At 55.4% G+C, this 15,610-nt stretch overlaps 2 protein-coding genes across 7 annotated transcripts in view; one reads left to right on the top strand and one right to left on the bottom strand.

Moving 5' to 3' along the window:
• Positions 1 to 1,012: 1,012 nt before the first annotated feature.
• On the bottom strand, positions 1,013 to 7,069 carry Irgm (immunity-related GTPase family, M). 5 transcript variants are annotated; one of them, XM_013508143.1, is made up of 4 exons: positions 6,540 to 7,069; positions 5,306 to 5,497; positions 4,142 to 4,394; positions 1,013 to 2,425 (listed from the first exon to the last, which is right to left on the bottom strand). In XM_013508143.1, exons 3-4 carry the CDS (start codon positions 4,178 to 4,180, stop codon positions 1,217 to 1,219), a joined length of 1,248 nt encoding a protein of 415 aa, XP_013363597.1. In that variant the 5' UTR covers positions 4,181 to 4,394; positions 5,306 to 5,497; positions 6,540 to 7,069; the 3' UTR covers positions 1,013 to 1,216. The 5 variants fall into 5 exon arrangements, with proteins under 5 accessions (XP_013363597.1, XP_013363598.1, XP_005376106.1 ...); XM_013508144.1 differs by having other exon boundaries at positions 4,142 to 4,391; XM_005376049.2 differs by lacking the exon at positions 5,306 to 5,497.
• Positions 7,070 to 13,480: 6,411 nt separating this feature from the next.
• LOC102013908 (interferon-inducible GTPase 1-like) overlaps positions 13,481 to 15,610 on the top strand; it is a 12,522-nt gene continuing 10,392 nt past the window's right edge. The window contains exons 1-2 of one of the 2 annotated variants that reach the window (XM_013508135.1): positions 13,481 to 13,874; positions 14,377 to 14,524. The gene's annotated coding sequence lies outside the window, so the exon portion shown is untranslated. The remainder of the gene's footprint in view (positions 13,875 to 14,376; positions 14,525 to 15,610) is intronic. The other variant, XM_005376045.2, reaches the window with a different exon arrangement.

The raw sequence follows: 15,610 nt of genomic DNA, 5'->3' as shown, positions 1-15,610 counted from the left end.
GAAGCCGGCCTCGCATGAGTGATCAGGTTCTGAGGACCCTGCCCTTAGAAAGACTGTGACCAAGGTCTAATGCGGAGAGAGTGGGTTGTTGTAACACCGGTGCACCTACCTGTGAGCCCCTCAGACCTCCTGTTTCACAGTGAAGCTCCCACCAGAGACAAAACTGATGCTGGTACTCAGCAGTGACTCCAACATTGTGTGTTAATAAACTTTGTTTCCACTTGTACAACCCACTTCAGGTATTCTGTGTTTTGTTTGGTTTTGTCTAGAGACAGGGTCTTGCAGTGTATTTCATGGTGATCCTCCTGCTTCAGCCTCCCGAGTGCTAGGATTATAGGTGTGTACCACCACGCCCGGATAGGTATTTCCTTTTAAGAAAATAGAGCCAAGCGTTGCTGGGTGGGGCCTTGCTGCAGTTCAGTCAGGGGCCAACACATTCCCTTCGAGGATCCTGGCATCTCTCTCACCCGTGCTCCTCATTCACGGGGAAGCACCTGTGGGGCCGGAATCTGGTCCCCAACACTGAGCAGGACAGAGGTGACCAGGCCAGGTCCCCCTACACTTTCGAGTGCCCCTCTGCCGCCAGTGCCCGCGTTGAGTGTGTGCAGGAAAAGGAAGGAGAGGAGGAACACGGGAGTTTCAAGGAAGAAGAATTTACTGTGATTTACTTCAGGGGGAAAAACAGACTGGTGTAGATCCACATACAATTACCACTGAAAGCAAAATTTCCACCTCCTAGACTGAGGAGACTTGGTTAATGATTTCAATAAGTACATTTTCCTCAAAGGAACAATGCATTATAATTGAGGCTAGGAAAATGAGCAATTTTTAAAAAATCTGCATAACCTTATATTCCTTTTTTTGTGTGTGTGGTACTGGAAATCGAACTCAGGACCTTGCACTCACTAGGCAGGCGCTTGTGCCACTGAGCTATATCCCCAGCCCCTACATTCCTTTTTTTTTTTTTTTTTTTTTTTTTTTTTTTTTTTGGTTTTTTGGTTTTTCTCCGGTACCGGGAACCGAACTCACGACCTTGCGCTTGCCAGGCAGGCGCTTTGCCGCTGAGCTAAATCCCCAGCCCCCTTCCCTACATTCCTTATACGTAGAAGGTAGTTGACATTTCTTGACTTCCGGTGGGGAAGAGGATGAGCAGGCAGCCTAACTTCCGCGGGGCACGAGGACGGGGGACGAGGACGCCATCCGCTGGCAGCCTGGCTCAGGCAGGACACGTGGAGTCGTCCAGGATTTTCCTCAGGATGGCCTTGGTGTCCTGGGCAACTAAGTGCAGCATGCGTCTATGTGTCACGCGCACGAGCCAGCGGGCCATGCGGCGCCCACAGCACGGGACCCACGGCAGCAGGCAGAGCAGCGCCGTCGCCACGGAGCAGGTGGACAGCCTCAGTTTCCAGTCAGCTCTGCGGAGGCCGTGCCAGTCCCGGGACGGCAGGATGGTCCTGTACTCCGACACCACGCTGCCCGTGCTCCAGGCCACCTGCTGCAGGGACTCGTCGTCCACCCCGAAGCGCAGGCGGTAGGCCCTCAGACACTGCTCCAGGTCCTCCGCATCCCCCACGCCAAGAGCGTCCTGGAGGTATCTTCGGGACACTTTTGCCTTCAGGGAGGCCGCTTTCTCATTAATGACCTCCTCGCAGATACTGGAGAGGGCCTTCAAGGGGCCGCAGCACCTGATGCTGGAGATGTCCACTTTCAGCTTCCTCCTCAGGGCTGGGAAGTCGTGCAAGGAAGGGTCGAGGCTGGATACCAGGAAGATGGGGGGATCCCGCACCCCTTCCTTCCGGAGACACTCCAGGATGTTCTCTTGGATAGTCTGCAGGAGGAGGACCTTGGAGAGCGGGGTTGTGCTGAGGTCCCTGTCCACCTTGGTCCAGATGACATAGAACCTCTTTCCACACTGCTGGACCGCCTTGGCAAGCCTCACGTGGTGCGCGCTGAACTGCTCGGACGCGATGATGAGGAAGAGGTCATACTGGCCGAACTGCAGCTCCCCCAGATAGTGGTCGAGGCTCTGGCCTGAAGCCCCCATGCCCGGTAGGTCCCACAGGGACACGTCGGGGAACCTGGGGGAGGTGTACCTGGCCGGGGTCAGCGTGGTCCTCACCACCCCCGTGGGAGCTGAGGCCGTCTCCTCGTGTCCGATCTCCCGCAGAGCGTTGATGAAGGACGACATACCATTGCCAGAGTCCCCCGTCACGGCGACGCTCACCTGAGCTCTGGACACTGTCTCCACCGTCTCCCTGGCCACAGAAGACACTTCCAGCAACTTCCCTTCTCTCAAGGCCTTCTCAAGCCTCCTGCTGACCTCAGGCGGGACGCTGTAGCCTCTCTGATACGACGCCACCGACGTGAAGGAGGCAGAGAGTGGAGTGCGATGGTCTTCCGCCATGGCGGGCAGCAGAGGAGCCACCTGTGGAGGAGCAGCGCAGGAGTTAGAGCGTGTGCCACTCAGGAAGTGACACGCTTCACACCCAGGGCCAGGGCCCCAGGTCTGCAAGCAAAGAAATAGTGAAGACACCCTGATCTCAACAGCAAACAAAGCGTTCACTCAGGGACGGACACAGTGCTGGGAGAAGGGAGACCCTGAGCCCGCTCTGCAGCTGTCACGGCAAGGGCTGGCCCACAGCAGGACTGTGGTGAGTGCACCAGCACCCTTGGATCACAAGTGGGTGGGCAGGACTGACCGGGAGGTGGCAGGAGGACCTGCTTGTGGCAGCTCTCCATACCCAGTCACTTGCCGAGTGTGGTGGCACATGCCTGGAATCCCAGCTCTGGAGAGGCTGAGGCAGGAGGATTGCTATGAGTTTGAGACCAGCCTGAGCTACATAGTGAGTTCAAGGCCAGTCCGCACTGCATAGTGAGATCTTGTCTCAAAAAAAGTTAGACTTGTCCATACCCAGCTGCTCACTGCTGAGGCCACAGGAGCCCTCCCTGGGGTTGCCTTTCTGCACCAAGAATAGTTAAATTATTTTTTATTCATACTGTGAAAAGGGCTTTACTTTTTCTCAAGATATTTTTTTTTTTTTCCGGCCAAATTGGGACAACATCTGCTAGTAACTGCATGTATGGTGAGTACCTATCCTACCCCCTTCAGTGGAGAATTCAACACAACCTTCCCAGCCATCTCCTAGGATTTTTAAGTAAACACTTGTTTGCACAATCCTGTGTATAAACGTTGGTAGTCTGGTTAATAAAGGTATCCAGGCTGTGCCAGGAACATGTGTCTGTCTTGTTGGCTATCTTTTTTTTTGTTTATTTTTGTTCTGTATTTAGCTGGAACTTTTAGGAAGCTCTATTTAATTAATGGATTTATTTAGGTATTAAGTTTATTGGAACACTTTAGGTATACATAATGATCACATTCATCGTAAGGAATTTGTACCTGTACATGATATAACTTGATTTTTTTCCTATACCCCCCACTCTCCCTTCAACCCCTCTTTTGACTGAATCTTTGAAATGAGATTGAAGCATTTGTGAGGTAGGACTTGGAAAAGAATTGTTGGGATTTCCCACTGGAGTCTATTCAGGCTTCTAAAGTACAAATTGTTCCCACCTGCAGGATTTCACTATCCCACTATTCTGGCTGACTGCTGCCTGACTTTCCCTTTAAGGTCTACGCTATTCCCCTTGTGCATGACTGCAAAGGTTTAAAAATACTAAAACTCAAAACCACGTCTTTGGCTGAGGAGCTGCTCTCTGAGCCTCTCTGGTAGGTGAGGAACTCCCTGCCTCACCCACCCGTGGGGGCTTGTGAAGCAGCTGGCAACTCATCCTGTCCCCGCACTAGAGTGGCCCAGTGCTGCCCCGCAAGGCCCACCCTTCCACTTGTGGGGCAAATTTCATGGCCAGGGCAGGGGCCACGGGGTGGCTTTTTGCCTTCCACAAACTCCCTGAACACGTTCCCCTCCCCTCACGCTTCTTGGGGAGCCCCTGCTAGGGCTCCGCACAGCTCCCACGCCTGCCGCCACTCATCCGGCCCCAAGGCCGGGACTCTGCCTGCCCACAGAGGGAAGGGGCGGAGAGCCTCTCCTCTGGTGGAGGGTGCGCCCGCTCTGTGGAGCACAGACGAGTTTCTGAAGCCCCGGTTTCCTGCCCGGTGTGGTGGGCAAGTCCTGCTACCCACCTCCCAGCGTTGGCGGGGGTTTCGCTCTACAGGACGCATGTGGGGCTCTCCGCACGCTCTCAGCTCCTGCTCTCAGGGCTCTCTGGGCTTGTGAGGACGCCCGAGGAAGTCGTTCCTCAGAGAATTCTCCCTTCTTTCTATTTAATAGTACCGCGAGGAGGCCTCATGAGTCTGTCTGGGCTTGGTCGTTTGTGTGCCTCGTCTCATTTAATCTTCTTCCAACTCAACTAGATAAGTGTTATTAGTACACCTGCTGGTGGAGAAGAGGCAGAGTGTTAGGAATGTGCAAGTCCCGGCTCACTCAGCACGTGCATGAGAGATGAGATGCGTGGACGCCAGCATCTCCGCGTCTGTCCAGGTGGCAGACAGTCCTGCGGAACAGAGCTGGCGGTGGCCGCGTGCTACGACACTCCTTTTGGGGACAGTGGCCCACTTAGGGCAGTCAGTTCTCACCCACCCTCGCCAGGATGCACACTTCATAATTTGGGGAGAGAGTGGGAGCCCGTGTTTGCTGCCCCCTCGTTCTCATTCCCACACTGGTTTTCAGGGGTGCAGGAAGATTCCCCCTGTCTTAGCTATGGTACTTCCCTGTCGCTGTTTATTTTGGCTCACAGTTTGTAGAGGTTTCAGCCCATAGTTGGCTCCAAGGCGGGGCAGCGTGGCAGAGGGACATCACTGAGGAGAAAGAGCTCATGGCAGGGCGGAAGGAGGCAGAGAGACCAAGGGGTGGGGCGGGGAGAGACAGAGCCTTCCAGGCTGTGCCTGCAGTGACCACCTCCTCCAACCAGGCTTCACCTCCCAGCATCACATTTGGCTATAAACTCGTCCTGGACTCATCCACATCCCCACGACCCAGTCACCTCCCAAAAGCACCCCCCCCCCGTGAGTGCATGAGGCGCTGGGGGGACAGCTAGATAGAAGCTGTAACACCCACGTTAGCCCCACTTCTCAGAGCCTATTCTAGGCTCACCCCAGGGTCTTCACGCCTGGTAGGAGAGGGAGATGTCTAGTGAAATGACAGAACTGCCAGGAGTTTGGAGGGAGGGAGGGAGGGCTCATCATCACACATCACACATCACACATCACACATCACACATCACACATCACATCACACACCAGGTAGGCTTTGGAGCCATAACCCGCTGAGGCCACCGACCGCACTACCTAGAGTCCTCCTCCAAGGGTCCCTGTGACGGTCCCAAGGGGCCGAGATCAGTCGGGTTGTGCGTCCTGCTGTAGGGAGGCAAGGTCCCTGATCTGCGTGGAGGGGTGAATGGCTGGGTGCTGGGTTGGTGCACAGGGGCAGAGCTGGCGGGCAGAGCTGGCGGGCAGAAGCCAGGTGAATGGAATCCAGGCCTGGGCCAAGAAGGGAAAACGCGATGGGAGGAGTGACCAGAGGGAAGGAGCTCCTGGCACTGAGCACCACTTTGTTTTCAAGCCTAGCTCTGGTTCCCTTGCCTGTTGCTGTGAGGTTCGAGTCCAGTGTTTGACGCCCTTTGTGTACTGTAGGTGTTCCTCATACGGGTAGTTTTGAAGGACGGAGTTCTGCTCAGGACAGTCGAAGGAAATAGACACAGAGCAATGAAGGACTAACACTTGCCAACCGGGAACCAAACTAGTTCTTCCCGCCCTTAAGGTGTTTTTCTCAGCGTCTCTCCCAGCAACGAAGCACTGACCAACACCCCAAGACACAGCTGCCTGTCCGTGTTTATTACAGCACCGTCATGAGGGCTGAGCCACGGAATGAGCCTAGGCGGCCATTGGTGGGTGTGACTGCAGAAAATGTGGCACACACGTGGTGGGAGATCCAGCCAGAAAGAATGAAATGCTGTCATTCACAGCAGCATGGATAGACCTGAAGGACACTGAGTGAGATAAGCCACACTCAGAAAAACACAAACACGAAAGAAAACCCTCCACCCTATTCACCTACAAATAAACGAGTCGGTGCCCTGCAAGAGCCAGTGTTTTTAAAACAGATAAAATACTTGAATTCACTCATTGGAAAAGTGCAGGCTCTCTCAGATGCTGCCCAGGGCTGGGTCTGTCCCCGTCCCCATAGGGAAAATCAAGAGAGTCCACCTTAGATGCCAGGAGAACCAGGTGCCACATCCTGCCCCTGCTCTCCAAACTTGGCCCCTGCGCACTCCCAGGAACAGGCCGGGGAGGGCCAGCGCTGTGCCTCCATGCTGGTGGGTGGGTGGGTTTCTTTCAGCAAGAATACTGCTGTGCTGTGTGGTCCCTTAAGGTTGTCGGGGCGGGGGGCCCTGTCGTGAACACCCTATAAGCGGAAGAGGTCAGACCTCAGACTCTCCTACCATGGCACCAGGGCCCCCCTGTAATGCCTTTGTATTAGCAGAGGTATTAGCCCAGCTGCCGTTCAGAGCTTTTCACTCACCTGCTTCAGAGGGTTGAATGTGCTCAGGTGTCTCTGGCCTTTCCTGGAAGTCATCCACTCGCGGGGTGAAGGTCACCACCCTCAGGTAAAGGGCTGCTCCTTCTGGAAAGACCCAAAATTAGAATGCAGGCCAAATATAGTCAGAAAGGACAGGCGTGAGGCCTTCAGGGCTGAGCTCCTCCTGGGAAAAGCCAGCAATCAAGCAGGGAAGAGGAGCAGGAGTGGAGAGGCTGCGCTTCCCGGGTGTCCTCCCAGACCCGGACCATGGCTCTCTCGCTCCCTGCTCTGCTATTTCTAGGCCTGAGTCCTGCCTGCCCCTTCTGGCAGGAGCGGGCTGTGGCGAGCCCAGCTTTCAGTTTCTGTTCCTGGAAATGCCCAGTTTCCCGGCGTCCGCTGGACAGTTCCCGCGTTCTCCTTCAGGAGGGGTGAGAGAGCTGCACTGCCCGTGTGAGCTCAGCTCTGGGGCGTCCCAGGTCTGCTCTGGGACCGGGACAGCAGAGCACAGGGCTAGACACTCCTGAGTCTGACCCCGCTGCTCCCCACCGCAGAGCCCGCTCAGAGGAGGGCGTCTACCTGTGCAAGGCCGCTGTGCAGGCCCCAGAGGCCCAGCCCCTCCCGTAGCCGCTGACGCAGCGCTCCCCGTGGTTGTCTTCCCTGGTGACCTGTGCACCTGCTGCCTCAGCCCAGCCGCAGTGCTCCCTGCCCTGGGGGCTCCCTGCCCTGCCCTGAGCTGTCACCTGCCCTGGGTCAATGTGCTTGCTTCCTCCATGATAAGCTAAGCACTGCCTCCCATCGACCTCAATGTCTCCGGGATCCGGAAAGATTCACGGCTCCCAGCTCACCCTCTTCCTGTCCCCATAACCGAGGGGCACTGTCCGGGCGATGTGCTCATTCAGAGCACTGCCCTGGGCCACCGATGTGGCTGGGCACGGGGAGGTGTCTGCCTTCCCCGAGTCACCCCGTCGCTTGGTGGGTAGAGCGACGCAGGGTTGCCCGGTGAGGCAGGGCGGCTGCCAAGGCGTGAGGTCCTGAGTGGGGCCTGTGTGGTCTGCTGGCTCCCTTCCGGCCCTGGCACTTCCCTCCCACCTCCAGGGCTCACCCCGCCTCTGCGCTCCCCTCCCGCACCCACGCTGTTCCCTCCGAAGGAAGGACTCCCGCGGCTGCACCTCCTCACGCAGCCCTGGCGCTCCGGGTGTGGAGGCCCACAGGGCAGCGCCACAGGGTCTTGGGCTCTCAGCTCCTGCCTGGCTGCTCTGCTGGGACAGGGTCTGGCCGCACTGCCAGCACTGTCTGTGATCCTCCCCGGGCTGCACACTCGAGGGTCCCAGGAGGTCCCATGTCATGCTCTGTGTCTCTTGATTCCCTGTGTGCTGACCTAGGACGAGGGCAGGACAGACCGCAGGCCCTGGACAGACCGCAGGCCCCCCCACCTCCTGTGGCCCTTTAACCTCCCTCGTAGCTCACCTCCCCATTTGGTGCAAGCAGCGGGAAGAGCTCCTCGGGGTGTGTGGTCAGCCTGGGGGCTGGGACGCAGCGGTTGTGGCGTGACAGAGTGAGTCAGTTCTCTGGGTTTGGGGGGCAGAGATTTCACTTGCTGATAACTTACGCACCCTTGATGTGGGATTTCAAAAGTGACTGTGGCTGTGAGATTTTGAAAGTGACCTCGCACCCTGGATTTCTCCTTTCACTCAGCGTGGCGGCTGGAAGCCCATTGCCACAGGGTTCTTTGTGGACCGAGCAGTGTGGGTAGGAGGTCAGTGAGGAGAGGACCAGGCCGCCCCACTGTTTGCAGAAAGCGAGCAGAAGACAGGAGTGCTGTACGTCCAGCCTCTCCTGTCCTTGACACAGATGGGGACATCTGGTGAGCATCCTCTGTGAGTGACGGGCACCCCACTGCAGGGAAACTCGGGCGACAGGCAAGGAGAGCTAAAGGGCCTCCGTGAGGTCTCTGGCAAGTAAGGAGTTAAAGCAGAGAGAGAGACAGAGAGAGAGAAAGAGAGAGAGACAGAGACAGAGAGAGACACACACACACACACACACAGAGACAGAGACAGAGGAGGGAGAGGCAGAGAGAGAGGAAGAGACAGATACAGAGACAGAGGAAGACAGAAAAACAGAGAGACAGAGAGGAGAGACAGAGAGAGAGGGAGATGAGCGAAGAGAGAGAGAAAGGGGGAGAAGAGAATAGATGCATTCATGGATCAAGTAGCACAGCAGAGTGAGTCTGAACAAAGGATATCTAGATGCTGATTATACGGTATTTTAGTAATTGTAGAAAAGACAGAGAGAGCCCATAAGGCCCCGGCCGGCTACCAAGGCTCAATTCCTTGCTCGCTCCACCTCCAATTACGCACAAAAGCAGCAAAGTGGGGAGGGGGCTACCTTACAAAGGCTCACTTAGCAAATCAAACACACCCCTGTGTGTAAGTACCTGTGCATCTCGTCTCTCTGTAACAGTACACTAGGCCGTGCGGCACCCCCTCCCTCGGCCTTGCGTGTGACTCTCCTGTGACTCTCACAAGGAGGGCCCCTGCCCAGCACCGAGGCCACAGGGGTGCTTGCCCTAGGGTGTACGCGTGGGCAGTGGGAGGGATGATGGCCACGCCGGGGCCACAGAGCCCGGAACAGCCGGCCGCACTCAGAGGGGAACAGTCCCTCTCCCACCCTGTACCAGGGAGGCTGAGATCAGACCCCGTGTGACAGCTCTGAGCTCCTGGTCTTCCTCTGACGAGATAGCTGTCTATCTCCTTATTTCTCTCTTTTTCCCAGAAAGTGATCCTCTTTCCCTATTTTCAATAAAGTGATTTTGCTGTTCCTTCTAAAACTTGTATCACTATTGTATTGGTGTAAAGTTTTACAAACCTCGGGAAGGCTCTACCCTCGTCAGACACAACACCTCCAAAGAGGGTAGGACAGACCTCAGGGCCAGACTTGGCCACAAATTCCCCAAGAGAGTCCTTTCCTGCCCCTGTAGTTGGCCTCCACCTGCCCCACGTTGTCAGCAGCGCGGCAGGTTGAGGCAAGAGGGAGGAAGACGACTTCTGCCCCTGCATCAGCTGTCTCCTGTGAGGAGACCCTGAACCGGAACAGGGAGCGGCGGCTCTGATTGCTAAGAGTCTGGGGCTTATTAGACAAATGCGTTTATTAGACCCAGGACTGGTCACCCTGAGTGTGGCACATGGCATGGGCAGCCGAGTGACAGTTCCTCCCCTGGAGGAGGACAGCCTCCTGGCACGGGGGGACACAGGGCTCTGCAGAGGGGGAGTCGCGTTGCTCTCGGAGGGGCCGGGGCAGCACTTCATCCCTCTCGCTGTTCTGCTCCAGCCTGCTGTGAGTGCTCCTCTCAGAGCGGGGTAGACAGAGAGCTCAGTATGTCCCATGGTCGCTGCGGAGGAAGAGGGACCCCAGCGGCTGGATGGGGAGAGACAGGACACTCACACAGCACCGCGCTGGCCCCAACCCTGCCCCTGGGTGCTGGGCACATGTCTCCTCCTGGGGTTCCTGCACTGCCTGGAAGTTTGGCTGGGCGATTCTCCGGGCACCCAGAGCCCCAGTCCTGCCCCAGCAGCATCTACCCTCCCCTTTTCCTCTGAGCCACCTGTTACTGTGGAAATCAGCATGGAGATGTCTCAGAAACTAAGAGAAACTGCCCTGGACCCGGCTGTACCTCTTCTGGGATGTGCATCTGATTTGGGAAGGACCTGGGAGAGCGCAGGAGCTCACACTTGAATTCTCCCGATATGAGGAGCTCTCTGCGTTCCTCCTCCAGGGTTGCTGTGCAGACCCGCCGGCCACAGTCACACGCCCTTCCTCAGCCCATCTCGCTGGCCTCTGTGCAGTGTGTCCAGCTGCAGGGGCACCTCCACCAGCAGCGCCCTCAGTACATATCGACACCAGCCATCAACCCAGCATCCTCCATCCCCACAGGTGGTGAGCTGTGTCTGGTCCTGGTCCTGGTCCTCCCATTACCAAGCCTAACCTGTGCGGCATCCTGGATTCCTTACCCTCCTGCCTCCCCACCTCCGCAGATCCTGAGCCCTCACCCTCTCCCTGCTTTCCGCATGGCTCAGTACCTCACGTCTGCCCTTGCCGCAGCACCACTTCCTGGGGCTCGGAGGGCACAGAGTGGAAGCCAAACGGTGTCGGCCGGGCAAGTGCCTTCTTTGGTCAGGTCCTCACCCAGCCACGCACAGCTTGTATCCTTCTACACCGCGCCTAGGGCCTGAGCTGTCCCCTGGCATATTACTACCAGGTTCTTGAGTAAAGGTAGAGGTCATCCCCATCCCCAGCAATGCAGGGGACAGAAAAGAGCAGGACCCACCAAGTATATTTTCTACCTGGAGGAAATTCAACATTTTCAGGCTAAAGTCACCCAGTTCTACATATATTGCTCCACACATCCATGTATGCACACACACAAAATGTTCATACCTCGGCATAACACTTCCATGTACACGTGCTCCAAGCGCACATGCAAACCTAGGCACAGACAGGCACAGAGCTGACCTTCAGTCAGCCCTGCAGTTCTGTGGGCAACTTCTTGACTGATGAGAATAATCAGTAACCACTGAGTGTGTGGCCGAGCTGACCGAGCTCCTTGACACATTTCTCGGCTGTGTGCAGCCACGGAGGCCTGGGGATGTCCCAGGCACCTGCATTAAGCTTAAGCTCTTTGTTTAATCTTATTCCATTAGGAAAGAAGACAGAAGAGTATATTACTGCCTGGTACCTGCCACAAGCACTGCCCATCTGACCCCCTCATCGCGCCCTCCAGCGTCCTGTGCGGTCTGGACCTCTGCGGCCTCGCCCTCGTTCCTGCACCAGTGCTCTCCTGACGCAGTTGTGATTGTCGCTCGGTTTTCACAGCAGTTCACCACTACACACAAGCACCTGCCTCTTAGCGCCCAAAAGTGGAGGAGCGTGGACACCCACGAACACACCTGTGCACACACACGTGTGCAGACATGCACGCCGACACAGAGCCCTCTCTCTCCTGTTGGCCCAGGTGACTTCATCGCCTGGGGCGCCGTTTACTCCGTAAATGATTAAAGGGCTCTGGTCTCCCTGCACAGACCCCGGAGGTGGCTCAGCTCTGGACAAAGCACTTCCTGTTTCCCCCAGGTGTGGTTCGCACAGCTGACCCTGACTCCTGCGTCTCACCGGCCCGCTGCGTCGCGATGCGCCCGAGGCCCTGCGGGAACAGCCTGTCCAGGTCTCCGGGTGCCCAGGGGCAAAGCTGGCCTCCGTCCTCTCTCCCTGCTTGTCCTACACAGTACCTGGAAGGTAATTTATCACAGGCTCATGAACCAGCCCGGCCCAATTCTTCAGCACCTCTCCAATTTGTACTCTGACTCCCCAGAAGAAACCGAGGCGGTATCATGGTCAGGACACAGACTCGAGTTCACTTCCCAGCAGGTGCTTCCCTCCGGGTTGTGCCGCAAGACTTGATGCCGACCCGGGGGTTTGGGCTGCAAGCATCACGAGGCCGACCCGCATGCTGACCTCGCTTCAGGCGGTCGACCCTCCTCTGGCCCGCTCGTGGTGTGATTTAGTCAAAATGAATCAGTACTTTGGTTAGAAACAACGGATCTCAATTGTCTGTGTGACGGAAGAGACTGGGAGGACCGGGCTAGAAGTCACAGATTCACCTGCTTCGGCCTCTGCCTGCCAGGAAAGGTCTGCTGAGTGAGTGCATGTGTACATTCAGAGACGACAGGGAGCTTCAGGAAGACCTGTCTTAGGGAACAGCCCAGACCTCACCAGGTCATCGCCTTCTCTCAGTGATCACAAAACATTTGGCTCCTCAGGCTCCAGAGAGCCCGAGGGGCATTCACACCCATTTGCCAGGGTAGTGGTGAGCGTTCAGTTCAGCCTTTGGCCCTCGTGCGCTCTGCTGTCTCCGTGGACACTGCCCCTATCTTCCTGTGTGCAGTTACCCTTGGCAGACTTGCCTCCCTTTAGCCTCAAACTATCGATCCACATTTCAAGTGTCCTGGGACCCTGGGTTCAGGTCCACTCTGTTTTGCAGTTGTTTGCAAAACCTGTTTCTCACCTTGGCCTGCACCACACACATGGCTCAGGCCATGATGCCGGAGGGCTGCTTGGGGCCTCCTCTTTCTTCTGCATTGAGGCAGCTCACCGTGTCCCTCAGGTCTGATGCAAGACCCGTGCTTCAGCTCCAGCCAGGACTTCAGGGAAAACTGAAGAATGCTGGGCACTTCCTCTGTCTGGTGTTAATTATATTTACATTTATCCTTAGGAGAAATATCCATATACCTAGCTCTTGAATAGTTGGGGATTTTTCCTTCTGCTTTTGTCAAACTCAGAAAGGCCACAAGTCAACTCTGCTAACCTGGAGGAGGACTAGACCTGTTTGAAGACAGCTCGCTAAGCCCCAGACAGCTGGTTGCTCTGGTGCTTCTGCACAGGACTGCCTCCTTGTGTCTGCCGCCGACCTGGGAGCGGGGGCGTCAGACCTGCAGGTCCACAGTGCTTCCTAAGACCGCACCTCGCTGAAAGCCACTGCCAAGGGCCAGGCTGTGCACAACCTCCAGGGCAGCATGTGCGGAGGAGACGTCAGCCCCAGGACCTCCCCATTTTCCTCTCTGCATTTCCCCCTTGCTGTCTTGCCTGGTTTCCCCCAAGTAGCGTGCGGCTGTCCACAGCACACGATCAAGCCCCTGTTTGCGGGGTCTCTTGGGAGCCCTGTCCCCAGTGACGTGTCAGGGCCGTTGGTGCCAGTGTTGGCAAAGTGGCAGCAGCGCAGTACCATAGAGGGAAGGGCACGATGAGACAGAGTCACTGGGGCCTTCTCTTCCTGCGGGAAATCCTCTCACCGGAAGGTTTTGAAACCTGTCCACTTGTCCCCGCTCCCTCTTTGGCCCTTGAGAGCCCATCCCTTGGTGTCCTCCTAGATGACCTCTCAGAAGCCGTGAAGAACCTGCCTCCTGTGGTTGAGACCAGCTTTGACCGCTCCTTCCTTATACACGCTGCAGTCACAGACTGTTTAGTTTTCTTTTCCTGAAAATGCTCTTGCTGACCAGAAAGAGCAGAAAGCCTTAACTGTGTGCCTTAGCAGTCCGCCCAATCCCCGCGGAGGAGGGGCCCCAGGCAAGGCTGTGGGAGGTGCTTCCTTCTTCCTTGCACACTGGAGCTCATTACAGCGGCACACGGGCACACGGGCACGCACTCTTCACCTCCTGCTCTCTGCGCTGGCCCAGGAGGACACCACCTTGCTCTGCTGGGCTGTGGACGGCAGTGAGCACTTTAGGCTCCGCATTTCTCCTCCCCTCGTGGACACGGAGGGTCTGTCTTCCAGCAGCGACCTGTCTGCCGGTGAGTGAGGGGCTGGGCTCTGGCTCTGAGCATGGGGGCCGGGGCGGGGCTGTTTGTCTGGTGAAGGAGGCAAGTCAGCTCGTCCTCCTCACACAGCAGAGAAACGGGTGTCTCAAGGAGTTGTCATTGTTGTGAAATTGTGAGTAAATGAGGACTAAGCAGAATATTTGCTAGGTGTTCCCCACTGGAGACTGTGCAGTGTGCTGTCCGGAATATCCGGGTTTTATGACTCTAGCATGTCACTGGGGTAGAATACTTTACAAATCCGTTTTTCATCATTGATGATGCGGTCAGTGTTTCTCGACTGACACATAGGTAAAATCTTTGGAGGTCCAGGTGGCCCCTCCTCCAGGCAGGCAGCACTCTGTCTGTGGGTTTGCACTCGCAGAAACGCACTGGAGGGTGAAGGCGTCCACTCCTCGAGAGCCAGACAGAACTCGACTACTTCCAACACCTGCCGTGTTACTTCAGTAACCATTGCGAAAACTCGCTCCTGTTGCAGGGCCAGCAGGGACCCCTCGGAGGGCTACAAGACGCAGGCCCTGGAAGAGGAGGTGGAAAAGCTTTGTGGTTTGAAGCTGACAGCCTGTGGTTTCACACTGGTGTCTGTGTAAGCTGCGCTCCCCCCGACCCGCCCAGTCTCCCTCCAGGTAGGTAACTCCCCCAAACAAGCTGCTCTGGAAAATTCCCCGATAGCCCACAAGACGAACCCCTAACAAGCCCAATATGTAATTAATAAAGCATTGACCTTCAGGGGGTGGAGATGGGACCTCTACCTTACAAAGCAGGACCACCGCCCCAGATTCAGGGGTGACCCGGCTCTGTGCACCCCCACTCCTTCGCCAGGGTGGCTTCCTAGGATACCCCCAATAACAGTACTTTTGCTCTGCACTGGTCCTCTCCCACTCCTCTTCCTGTTTCTGTGAGGGAGTCAGGCCCGGCACTGGTGAATCTGGGGACCCCTAGGCCCCAGACCCACCGGATGTAACAATGTGTTCATTCTATATTTGTTTGAGAGTCATGATTTTTATTGTTTTGAAAGCCTGCATCTTAAAGATGCAGTAGGATTCATCTTTTTTTTTTGGTGCCGGGAATCAAACTTACGACCTTGCACTTGCCAGGCAGGTGCTGTGCACTGAGCTATATCCCTGGCCAATACTGATTTTTTTTGTTGTTGTTGTTGGTACCAGGAATCAAACTCAGGACTTTGCACTTTCCAGGCAGGCACTTGTGCCGCTGAACTATATCCCCAGCCAGGATTGATCTTTTTTTTTTTTTATTATTTTAGAAGTGAAAGAACAAAAACATATTAAGAAACAGACAACCATTTACAAAGTAGCACAAGAATAGTACAAACACTACTGAATTACAGACAAGGTGACGGGGAATTAACAATGGTTGTTGTATTACATATTGATAACTTCAAAGTGGTTACTCAGGAAAACAAATATAGACATGCAAGATTGATCAAAATAATTAATCATTAACTGTTCCCTCAATAAAGTGATAGAAGTCAGCAGTAAAACTATGTTAGCTATCCTGTATATACATATATACATAATTTTCCCCTTCTGTCTTTTCTCTTTTCCCACATCCTGGTTGTTCTTTACTTTTGAGCAGTTTCCTTTCATTTCACCATGTTTATCATACCTCCTGGTTTTTATTCACTCTTTCAGGTTCTTACACTAGTGAGACAATATGTTGCTTACACATGCAGGTCTGATTTATTTCACTTA

The sequence above is a fragment of the Chinchilla lanigera genome, unplaced genomic scaffold, assembly GCF_000276665.1.
Source record: "Chinchilla lanigera isolate Chin_1 unplaced genomic scaffold, ChiLan1.0 scaffold00007, whole genome shotgun sequence".
NCBI lineage: Eukaryota > Metazoa > Chordata > Mammalia > Rodentia > Chinchillidae > Chinchilla > Chinchilla lanigera.
Note: the sequence above shows the minus strand (reverse complement) of the source record. Positions and strands in the feature narration are given on the sequence as shown.

Coding starts and splice junctions, on each gene's coding strand:
- Irgm (XM_005376048.2), bottom strand. CDS start 6,593: ATGACTTCCAGGAAAGGCCAGAGACACCTGAGCACATTCAACCCTCTG. Junction 2,426..6,539: donor CATTCAACCCTCTGAAGCAG/GTGAGTGAAAAG, acceptor GCTCCTCCACAG/GTGGCTCCTCTGCTGCCCGC.